Genomic DNA, 12149 nt, shown 5'->3' with positions numbered 1-12149 from the left:
TAATGTTGTCATTATAATTTTATGTAGCCGATATGACAGACTTGCGATGCACATAATGCACTGAACTGTATTTTTTTCTTTTTTGAAGTGATTCCAATCAAATTTCAAGCAATTCAATAGTGAATATCTGAAGTGTCTCAGCTGAAGCAAATAATACATTATTTATCGTCTTTAATACAGTGAGGAAAATAAGTATTTGAACACCCTGCTATTTTGCAAGTTCTCCCACTTAGAAATCATGGAGGTGTCTGAAATTGTCATCGTAGGTGCATGTCCACTGTGAGAGACATAATCTAAAAAAAAAATCCAGAAATCACAATGTATGATTTTTTAACTATTTATTTGTATGATATAGCTGCAAATAAGTATTTGAACACCTGAGAAAATCAATGTTAATATTTGGTACAGTAGCCTTTGTTTGCAATTACAGAGGTCAAACGTTTCCTGTAGTTTTTCACCAGGTTTGCACACACTGCAGGAGGGATTTTGGCCCACTCCTCCACACAGATCTTCTCTAGATCAGTCAGGTTTCTGGGCTGTCGCTGAGAAACACGGAGTTTGAGCTCCCTCCAAAGATTCTCTATTGGGTTTAGGTCTGGAGACTGGCTAGGCCACGCCAGAACCTTGATATGCTGCTTACAGATCCACTCCTTGGTTATCCTGGCTGTGTGCTTCGGGTCATTGTCATGTTGGAAGACCCAGCCTCGACCCATCTTCAATGCTCTAACTGAGGGAAGGAGGTTGTTCCCCAAAATCTCGCAATACATGGCCCCGGTCATCCTCTCCTTAATACAGTGCAGTCACCCTGTCCCATGTGCAGAAAAACACCCCCAAAGCATGATGCTACCACCCCCATGCTTCACAGTAGGGATGGTGTTCTTGGGATGGTACTCATCATTCTTCTTCCTCCAAACACGTTTAGTGGAATTATGACCAAAAAGTTCTATTTTGGTCTCATCTGACCACATGACTTTCTCCCATGACTCCTCTGGATCATCCAAATGGTCATTGGCAAACTTAAGACGGGCCTTGACATGTGCTGGTTTAAGCAGGGGAAACTTCCGTGCCATGCATGATTTCAAACCATGACGTCTTAGTGTATTACCAACAGTAACCTTGGAAACGGTGGTCCCAGCTCTTTTCAGTTCATTGACCAGCTCCTCCCGTGTAGTTCTGGGCTGATTTCTCACCTTTCTTAGGATCATTGAGACCCCACGAGGTGAGATCTTGCATGGAGCCCCAGTCCGAGGGAGATTGACACTCATGTTTAGCTTCTTCCATTTTCTAATGATTGCTCCAACAGTGGACCTTTCTTCACCAAGCTGCTTGGCAATTTCCCCGCGCCCTCTTCCAGCCTTGTGGAGGTGTACAATTTTGTCTCTAGTGTCTTTGGACAGCTCTTTGGTCTTGGCCATGTTAGTAGTTGGATTCTTACTGATTGTATGGGGTGGACAGGTGTCTTTATGCAGCTAACGACCTCAAACATGTGCATATAATTTAGGATAATAAATGGAGTGGAGGTGGACATTTTAAAGGCAGACTAACAGGTCTTTGAGGGTCAGAATTCTAGCTGATAGACAGGTGTTCAAATACTTATTTGCAGCTGTATCATACAAATAAATAGTTAAAAAATCATATATTGTGATTTCTGGATATTTTTTTTTAGATTATGTCTCTCACAGTGGACATGCACCTACGATGACAATTTCAGGCCCCTCCATGATTTCCAAGTGGGAGAACTTGCAAAATAGCAGGGTGTTCAAATACTTGTTTTCCTCACTGTATATATCGGGCAAATTTTCTTATCAGGCTGATAACGATAAAATTAAAAATGAACATATCGGCCGATACCGATATTGTGGCTGATATATCGTGCAGCCATATTAACAAGACATTTATATGTATTTGTTTTTCATGAAGGAGATGCAGTAGAGGGTTAGGCTCACCCTTACGAAAAAGAAGTTTTATTCAAGTGTTAGTATACTTCTCTTAAAATAAAAATAAGAAAGTATACTTTCAGTCTACATTTTATATACTTCTCAGAAACATACTTAAAATGACACTTAAGTGTACTTGACTTATACTGAGAGAAAAGTCCAAGTATATTTGGCCTGTACTTGTACTCAATATTTTGATTGAGATATACTTAAAAGTATAATTAAGTATTCAAAGTATACTTGGCTTGTAGTTGTGTTTTAACTCTTTTGATCGAGTAGCCTATTAAATATACTTTTTTTACATAGTTTTTCATATACAGTCTTATGAAACTTACATTGTTTGAAAATATTGATTAGAATATTGATATAAAACAGATATTTTTCTAATTCTGCATATCTGAATTTTTGTGTAGGCTAGTCCACTGGTAGTGTATAGGAGTTTACTTTAATTCTACTTTACTCTTTCCCCACCATTGACTGAATTTTCCAGCCATCCACTCTTATACGGTAGGGGGCGCTATGACACATCTACTAGTACACTAGAATCTCTGGATCAAAACACAGTAGAAGAAGAAGCTAAAACAAGTGATAGAAAATTGCTCTCAAAAATGTAAAATAACATGATCATTAAACAGCATGTAGATCAAAACTGCTTAATGTTACCAAATGAAATGAAGCTTAACCCATGAAGCTTTGGGGGTGTTGGACTCGATCTCCTCCATCTGTGTTTGATCATCGTTCTGAATCTGATCAAGGCGTAGTCTCTGACAAAAATGTGATTTTTCTTTGTTTAAAATGTTGCCTTTCTTTATGAAATTTACCGACATTCAAGTGTTGAAAAAAGGATGCACGAAGCTAATAAAATGTTTTTAAAATTAGTTAAAGTACAGTTAAAGGTATTTTTCAAGTATAAAAAATGAAAATAGTAGTATACTGCAAGTGCAAAAATAATATATAAATAGTAAACTTACAAGTATATTTGCAGTATAAACTACTAAACTAGTAGTTTACTGAGAGTACTCTTCAGTGTGTACTTTCATAAACTAAAACATTTACTACTTGTATTAAAATAGTAAACTACTAGTATACTTATAAGTTCACTTGCCGTACAGATGCATTTCAAATGAGAATCCTAGTTGTGTACTTAAAGTTTACTACTGTTACACTTATAGTCCACTTAAACATATACTTTAATATACTAAAAGTGGGCCAATTTAGTCCCAAGCAGTACTGAAATAGTACACTTACAAGTTTACAAGTACACATTGATATTAGTATACTTAAAAATATACTTTATGTAAGTATACTTAATAAAATTAACTTGAAGTATACTTCTTTTTCATAAGGGCATGTTGCCTTAACTTTTCATTGTGTTTACTCTGACCTTTTGAAGCTGATAACTGGCCCTGTTGGCATCTGCACTGTAAATAACCATCTATTTCCATTCTGTCCTGCCTGAATTCATCTTTGAAAATATTACCCTAAGCATTCGTGTCAACGGGAGTTTGAAAACTTTGGACTCTTTGAGGCGAGCTGGAAGCTGATGGGTGTGTTGTTGGGTTTTAGGAGAATTTATACCCCAGAACACACCCATCCACTTCCAGCTCGCCTCAAAGAGTCCAAAGGCTGTCAAGGGCCTTTGGGTTTTGCCATATGATAAGAGACTGCATCAAAGCTGGGAAAAACTAGCAGGGCTTTTTCTTCGGAGAGGCAGTTCTGTACCTCCCCTATTCTCTGCTGCCTTAACCCTTTCATTATGCATTGCAATGAGAAGCTGCCTGAGAACTCATCCGTCAAACATATCATTGATTGTGTATGGTTGTAAACTTATTTCATGCTAACCTGCCTGCATTATTTGACACACATTAAAAGTTGGCGCTAAAAGGTGAAGCGTCTGCCATAATTCCTCATAGATAAATATAGCTTAATATGCAACATGAGGCAGAACAACACAAGGTGTTATGCACACAACACTCCCGTAATGCTAATGAGAGTCAGTCAAGCATTTAAACAGTCACATTATATTGTGAATAAATAGTATTATTCATCCGTTAAAACTTGTTGCTCTAGACTTTCCACTGTAGTCATACTAAAATTGCATGTCTTTTGATTCATTACTAAATAAAGTCCCCTTGTAGTCAATAATTTTGTCCCATAAAACTCATATTTGATCATCAAAATGACATATTATTAAAACGTTTTTTCCTTGAAAAAAAAGATGATTCATGCCTTAAACCTTGTGCACTGTGACCCCAAATTACGTTTACCGAAATAAATAAAAAATGTTCTCTTTGTCCAAATGGCATGAGACTTTGTACTGTTGTCCACACTTTTTGGAATGACATCTGTTTTTATGTTAGTGTGAAAAAAGTCACACTCGTGCTGCTTAGAAAATGGACAAAATTCATCCTCAAAATCAGAAACAACGCAGAACACACATAGACAGAAATTGAAGTGGCACACTTTAAAAATATAACTATAAAAACTGCTCTCTTACAATTGGTCAAATAAAATAATCCAAAACGCAGAACCACCACAAAAATAAATGGGTTGCACTGACACATTGACAATGTGTGCACACACACAGAGAGAGAGAGAGAGAGAGAGAGAGAGAGAGAGAGAGAGAGAGAGAGAGAGAGAGAGAGAGAGAGAGAGGATGATTCAATACAATTTAGCACAAACACACAGACAAACAGTTCAAATACCGAGATTACAGAGTTTGAGGCGGAAGATCTTTCCTGCTATAAGAGTATTTTGTCTGTGTGGCCCAGATGGGATTTTATTCATATGCATAGAAATACAGACTGCAAAGGGTTAATAAGTTTGGGTACTAGCATTTACATGTGTTTATATACACCCTAACTTGCTTGCACTGACATACCTGCCCGTCTTTATTGTACTGGTTTTCTGATGGTCAATTCTCATGTTTCCTGTTCGTGAGGGGGCGGGGCTTCGGAGATGCAGCTCGCGAGGAGAATGTGAAAGGAACTGGCAATCCGCGTTAGTTCTTTAAAAATATAATAAAGTACACCCAGTAATGTTTGTAATTTATTTTATAAGTTACATGGACGGATGATAAAATATCTTTCACAGGAAACGGACAGTTGTTTCTTTAGTTATTTGTATATTGACCGAGATAACCTCCTCGTCCATGGGAAAAGACATTCATTCACTCTCTGATGATTCGCGAGTTTTCTTCACTATCCTCACACATATCTGCTAAACTGTTGGCTGACTGAACTTGTACATTTGCAACTGGACATCTTCTCGGGTCGTATGTACTACTAAGCACGTGCAGTTAAGCTAGTTATTTAATTTTGCTTTTAAATTGAAGCGGCCACCATGCACGCTCTCAAGCCTGCGACTATTTATTTTGTTTAAGACTGTGAATGAATGAGAGACATGGATGAGTGTGTGGGCTCACTATTATTATTATTATTAATGATTTGCATTTTCATTGATCTTGGTGTCAATTGAATTGAGGGTTCATATTGGAATTTTCCAACTTCATACATATATAATCACATGTTCTGAATACTTTATTTCACCTTTACTTCAGTAAATTGTATATTATCCCCCATTCACATTTCTTTGTGTTATTTGGCCACATTCTTAGTGGGATAATTGGAATTAAGGCCGTTCACACCAAGGACGATAACAATAAAGATAAAGATATAGTTCTAAAAATCTTTCTCAACATTTAAAGAATAGCAGAATTCACACCACAGCTATAACGATAACGATATAGAGAAACGATATCATTGGGATCACTTTCAAAACGATTTTTTTTCCAGCTGTTGAATGATAAAACACTGACAGCCAATCAGAATCCATTCTAATTTAAGGGCTCACGCATTTAAAATGGCAGATGACATTGCAGAGAAGTTCATCGCTGAGGTCCAGTAAAATCCAACACCGTTTGACAAGTAAAGCCTCAGGTATAACTGTGACTTGCATGCAGTTCATTCTGATTCAACATCATGGCGAAACAATTCAGTCTTCAGGAGACCCTGGGTTATGTTTTAGACTCTAGTGATGGTGAAGATGTGGCAGATGCTGAATCAGAGGACTTTGATGAAGCTTCTGAAACAGAAGATCACCTAGAGCAGGACCAAGATCACAACAAAACTTATGAGGAAAATGCAGATGAAGAGGATGCTGATGAGGACACTTATCTCTCTAAAGATAGAAGCATTGGCTGGACATCATCACCCCCTCGTGCAAAAAAATCAAAGCCAGCACTGCAGATGACCACAGGAATAACCGTGTACGCATCTTCTCATGCTAAGGACATCAAATCAACCTTTGAGCTGTTTTTGATAGAGGAAATTCAAAAGATTGTGCTTGAAATGTCAAATGTGGAGGGGAGACGAGTTTTTGATGATGAGTGGACGGATCTGGATTTGGCAGATATTCAGGCCTATATTGGTGTTGTTATTCTTGCTGGTGTTTACTGTGCAAACAATGAGGCCATGGCAAGTTTATGGCATCCAGATTCCGGAAGGCCAATTTTTGGTGCAGTCATGCCTTTGAAAACCTTCAGGAAAATTTCAAGGGTCATCAGGTTTGACAATAAGCAGAAAAGAATTTCTTCAAAAGATAAATTAGCACCAATCCGGCTCGTGTGGAACAAATGGGTCGAACGTCTGCCCATGATGTACAATCCCGGCCCGAACGTCACTGTTGATGAGTTCCTGGTGCCGTTTAGGGGGCGCTGTCCATTCAGACAGCACATGCACAGTAAGCCAGTGAAATACGGCATCAAAATTTGGGCAGCATGCGATTCAAAAACAAGCTACGCCTGGCAAATGCAAGTTTACACAGGCAAGTCAAGTGGAAATCAAAAAAAGGACCCGGGGACGAGAGTCGTGCTTGATGTCACCGAAGGCCTGCGGGGTCACACGATCTTCTGTAATCATTCTTTCACATCACATGCTCTTTCCCAGGAGCTGCTAAAGAGAAGGCTTACAATGGTCGGGATAATTGGAAAAAATAAGCCAGAACTCCCTCCTGCCCTGCTTGCAACAAAAGGCAGAGCTTGCTATTCGTCAATGTTTGCCTTTACGGAAACACAGTCCCTTGTTTCTTACTGTCCCAAAAAAGGGGAAACTGTGCTTTTGCTGAGCACACTACACCGGGACACCTCAGTGAGCAGCAGAGATGACAAGAAGCCAACCGTAATCTTGGATTATAACAAATCCAAAGGAGGAGTGGACAACCTGGATAAGGTATTTATTTATTTATTTTTATTGAAATGTGAATAGTAGTTATAAAGTGAGTGTCATATTTAGGGCTGCAACTAACGATTATTTTGATTGTCAATTAATCTGTCGATTGTTTCTTCGATTAATCAGATTTTTTTTACATTTTTTATTTTTTTTTAATTATTGAATTGCGCTCCTATTCTACTGCGCTTCATCTGTTTGAAGATGTTTAAGCCCACTGGTGCTCGTTCGTTGAACTCTGAAGTTTAACAAGACACTTGTCAGAATATGCAAAATGGAAATACTCGAGTGTCGTAATGAAGTGAGTTTGGAGTAAAAGCATGTTATTAAAATTTTGTCTTTTTGTCAAGAGGTTCATAAATGCTAATGTTAAATGCTAATGTTTGCTTTTTCAAATCAAGTCAAGTATATTTGTATAGCGCTTTTCACAATACAGATTGTATCAAAGCAGCTTCACAGTATTAAATTAAAATACAACAAGGTTTGTTTCTAGTGAAATTTATTGATTGATAAAATTAAATTAAATATTCCCAAATATCCCCAACTGAGCAAGCCAAAGGCAACAGTGGCAAGGAACCGAAAAATTCCACCAGGTGACCTAATGGAGAAAAAAAAACCTTGGGAGAACCCAGGCTCAGTCGGGGGCCAGTTCTCCTCTGGCGTTTATGAAGTAGAGGCCGGATTGTAGTTTGAACTGTAAGATTAAGAATATTATACGAATGCCTGGCTGAAGAGATGCGTCTTTAATCTAGTTTTAAACTGGGTGAGCGAGTCTGAGCAACGAAATGCACATTATAAGTGACTCAAACTCTCAGTGTTTGTAGATGGAGCAGCGTTTACAGAGCCGTACATCACTGACAAGCTGCGCATAAAAAATAATCACAGGCTTTCATAATCGTGATAAGCCAACTCGATTTCATGTAAATTGCGATTATGCTGGGTACCCACCAAAAGATAATCGGGCTGATTTTGGGCCGATTTCCCCCCTTTCGACAATCCTAGCTATGTCCCGATTATCTTGATGGTTCTACGGATTATCTTATCAGATTTTCCCTTGGTGTGAGGTGTGTTAAGAGTGTCCGAACCTGCTCGGAAGAACACCTGATGTGTGTGGGGAACCCCGAGGACAAACGCGCGCACGCTCTGGAGATTATCACGTGAAACAATATCCAATCGGAAAGCGAGATGATGGAAGACGGAAGCATAACAAACGCAGTCATGGCGCAGCACAAACTGAAATTGATGTGGACAGCAGAAATGGAGGATCAGCTTGTTGATCATTCCAACAAGTATTGTTGTTCCAACAACAAAATCATTCCAAACACTATCATCGCAATTTCTTCCTGCATATCGTCCGCCATGCTTATTCTGAAGTCTCACGAGATTTCCTGTTCACAGTCGAGACTCAGGTTGAAAATCTGTTTGTGTGTGGTGTGCTGTCTTTGTCACATCATGGCACACCACACACTATAGGAGCAAAACGCTTAAATCTAGGATTTTTTGTCCTCATGTTTGTGGTCTATCACATTTTGAAAATCTTATAAGATGTAAAAAATCTTTTGGTGTGTACCCAGCATTAATCGTGCAGCCCTAGTATTCACTACTGTAAAACGACGTGACTTGCTGGTGGTCACAGCGCGCAGACGCGACTAAACGATAATCACATTCGTTGTCGATTATTTTCATTGTTGATAATTATCGATTTTATCGATTAGTTGTTGCAGCCCTAATCATATTAATTTGCCACCAGACAGCAGCAGATGAACTAAGTGTGTGTTTGTAATATTTCAGATGGTCGCCACTTACACCTGCAAACGAAAGACGGCTCGTTGGCCGATGGCGCTGTTTTTCAACATGCTTGACGTCTCTGCGCTGAATTCCTACGTGCTATGGTGTGACACCCGTCCAGAATGGCACTCGGGGAAAAGCTTCAGGAGAAGGCTATTCCTGGAGGAGCTTGGAAAAGCTCTGGTGGCTCCGCTTATGGAGAATCGACAGCACCCTCGAGGCACACCAGCCTGTCTCTGTGTCCTGAACAAAACCAAAAGACCTCTGGAGGTGGAGAATGAAGCTTCCACATCACACACTGAAGCAACTCCCAGGAAGAGGATGAGATGCTTCCTCTGTTCCCGTGAAAAGGATCGGAAAACCACAGTGATGTGCAGAACCTGCACTAACCCCATCTGCAGAAGTCATGCGGTTTACCATGCCTATTGCCTGCAGTGCGCTGACTCGTGATCAACACTGTATGAGACGAGACCACAGATTATCCCTCCTAGGTGTTCGATTTTTCCAAATTTTTCATTTGTTACTGCTTTATTTGCTCGTTTGTTATTGCTGTTCAGTTCATTGCAGTTTGATGTTCATGTCGTGTATTTGTACTCAATATGTAATATAACTGTTCATTTCTGTTCGGTCCTAGGTGTTCGAATTTTTATTTTTTTTCTGTTAACTGTCTAAATACACACATATGCATTTATATATTTAAGACATATTTGCATGTATATACTGTATAAGTATTTATACATAATTTATATTATAAATATTTTAGATATAAATAACAAATATTTTCTTAAATATATACATGCATATGTGTGTATTTATATATATATATATATATATATAATTATACACCCTACACACACATATATTATGTAAACACAAACTTTTATTTTGAATGCGATTAAGTATTCACTGACTAGTGATCAACACTGTATGAGACGGGACCACCGATTATCCTTCCTAGGTGTTCGATTTTTCCAAATTTACGTTTTTTTTTAACTAATTTTTCATTTGTTACTGCTTTATTTGCTCATTTGTTATTGCTGTTCAGTTCATTGCATTTTGATGTTCACGTTGTGTATTTGTACTTAATATGTAAAATAATATGTTCTCTTTATTTAGTAACTGCAAGTATAGATTAAATTTGTAGAATTATATGAAAAATAGATAAACAAAGATAAATAGATAAATAGACTATAAAGACTCCAAATTTTCACTTTGTAACATCTTGTTTAGGTTTGATTCTAATCATAATGTAACATTAATGAAAAACTGGGTTTTTTTTTTTTGGTTTTTTTTTGTTTTTTGATTTCATAATATGTAGACATGTGAATCCAACTGGAAAAACTTGTGAAAAGATGTCTTTCAGTTAGTCAAATAGTAAATAGTGGAGCTCTACAGCCATCTACTGGTTAAAGTGATAATTTTTTTACTTTTAAAACGGCATTTTCCAAAAGATGGGAAAAAATCTTACAGTATACCATGTCAAATTATCCATGTGATTCCCATGAACGAAAGTTAGAAATGTGGGTCTTTTATAAAGTGAATTTTAAATAAAAAGCTGTTTTGTTTAAAAACATGAGTAAAATTATATTTGTCAAAATAAAAAATTGTTACAAAATTACATCTTATTGCCTGGGATCTCTGAAGACCGCAAACAGCACGAGTCCCAAATGAACAGCACACAAGGGTTAAAATATCTTTAATGTAACTCGACACCCTTGCCTCATTTAGTATACGCGGTTCTATGAATATGCAAATGAGCCGCGCCTCCACTCACTCACTCAGCTCAGAGATCCACTGGTTGACGATCACACGTTGATCTGATTGGTTACAAGGTAGTTTGTGACGTCAGAAACACCAGCGATTTCAAAGCGTGTTTTTGAGACTGTCTTTGGTTCACTGCAGTTTTAAGGAGAAAATACTCAGCAATGCTGTCGACTTATGAATTTACACATGCTTTGTCAAAAACACCACATAGACATATAAACAACATTCAAAGCATGAGTTTCACCACAGGGGGACTTTAAATGGTGTAAATATATAAGGTAACACTTTATAATATGATCTAATTTGTTATTTGCATTTATTAATGCATTAACCAACATGCTTTGGATTTTAATTAACATTAATTCAGATTAATAAATGCTGTATGTATTGTTTATCATTAGTTCATGTTAACAAATGAAACCCTAAAGCGTTACCATAAGTGTCTATGTGTGTGTTTTACATGTCATATATTATACTTGAATTAAGCATATTCTCAAATAAGACTCCAAAACTCATCTGAATGATTTGGTTAATGAGAAATGATTAATGACTATAGTCAAGTGGTGTGCGAAGAATTCAAGCAATACAGTTGCACCTGTTGCCTTTCTGACCATGAACTCTCCAGCAACATTTGTTTCTTCCATCTTTATTGACAATGACTCTCTACTCCACTCAAACATCTTAAACATTTGCTTAAACTGAACGACTAATTCCACTCAACTGCGCACTTCACACACAGAGAAGTTAAACAGAGACACTGTCAATCCTGTAGGACGAAATCCACACAATAACTGACTGCTTTTCCTTCTAGATCCCAGGCGTTTGGGCTTACCTTTCCCCAGGTCCGGTGTGGCTGTTCCAGGGCCATGTGTGTGTGTGTGTGTGTGTTGTGCTGAAGGCTTGTTTGCTGCTATACTGGCATTCCCGTGCCCTGCGTGTTCAGCTTGACATGAGTGAGAGTGTGTAGTGTCCCGATAACTCTTGAGCACAGCAGGTTTCCATTTATAGAGCCTAGAAAGCCACAAATAGTCCACAGACATCAGGAGCCTGTGACAACAATAACAGCCATCCGTGATGACGGGACGATCCCACTGGATTACCACACATGGATCATTTACTTTTGAGCTGTTAAATAAAACGTGAAAATGTGCAGCTGTAATAATTGGAGTTACTGTATAGCATTGGGTTGTATTTTTTGCTTTCGGTCTAAAACATTTACCCAACATTTGCCTATTAGCAAGAAATTGGTCCCTGTTTTTTTCTGATATTTTTCTATTTAATTCAACACTTCTGGTCAAAAGTTTGGAATAATTAAAATTTGTAAATGTTTTTGAAAGTGTCTTCTGCTCACCAAGGCTGTATTTATCTGATCAAAAATACAGTAAAAATAGTGACATATTTTCAGGACATTATCCTTCAGAAATCAGTATAATAT

At 37.8% G+C, this 12149-nt stretch overlaps 2 protein-coding genes across 4 annotated transcripts in view; one reads left to right on the top strand and one right to left on the bottom strand.

Annotated features, from left to right (window-relative positions):
• The window catches only part of mlip (muscular LMNA-interacting protein), a 73620-nt gene extending 61813 nt beyond the window's left edge, over nucleotides 1-11807 (bottom strand). For all 3 annotated transcript variants that reach the window (XM_081350303.1, XM_081350304.1, XM_081350305.1), the window contains exon 1: nucleotides 11547-11807. In XM_081350303.1, coding sequence (XP_081206429.1) covers nucleotides 11547-11582 — 36 coding nt within the window. In that variant the 5' untranslated portion in view covers nucleotides 11583-11807. The remainder of the gene's footprint in view (nucleotides 1-11546) is intronic.
• Nucleotides 3578-9630, top strand: LOC308681433 (piggyBac transposable element-derived protein 4-like). Its single transcript, XM_081350306.1, has 2 exons — nucleotides 3578-5875; nucleotides 5964-9630. The coding sequence occupies exons 1-2, from the start codon at nucleotides 5806-5808 to the stop codon at nucleotides 7199-7201; spliced, it is 1308 nt and encodes a 435-aa protein (XP_081206432.1). The 5' UTR covers nucleotides 3578-5805; the 3' UTR covers nucleotides 7202-9630.
• Nucleotides 11808-12149: the final 342 nt, after the last annotated feature.

The sequence above is a fragment of the Scardinius erythrophthalmus genome (genome assembly GCF_964197995.2).
Source record: "Scardinius erythrophthalmus genome assembly, chromosome: 21".
In the NCBI taxonomy this organism is placed as follows: Eukaryota; Metazoa; Chordata; class Actinopteri; order Cypriniformes; family Leuciscidae; genus Scardinius; species Scardinius erythrophthalmus.
The sequence above is the reverse complement of the archived record's forward strand: the minus strand, read 5'-3'. Positions and strand labels throughout refer to the sequence as shown.

Excerpts from the sequence above, each read along its gene's own strand:
- LOC308681433 (XM_081350306.1), top strand. The coding sequence starts at position 5,806 with ATGACATTGCAGAGAAGTTCATCGCTGAGGTCCAGTAAAATCCAACAC. Across the intron at positions 5,876-5,963 it reads TTTGACAAGTAAAGCCTCAG|ACTCTAGTGATGGTGAAGAT; the intron begins GTATAACTGTGA and ends GTTATGTTTTAG.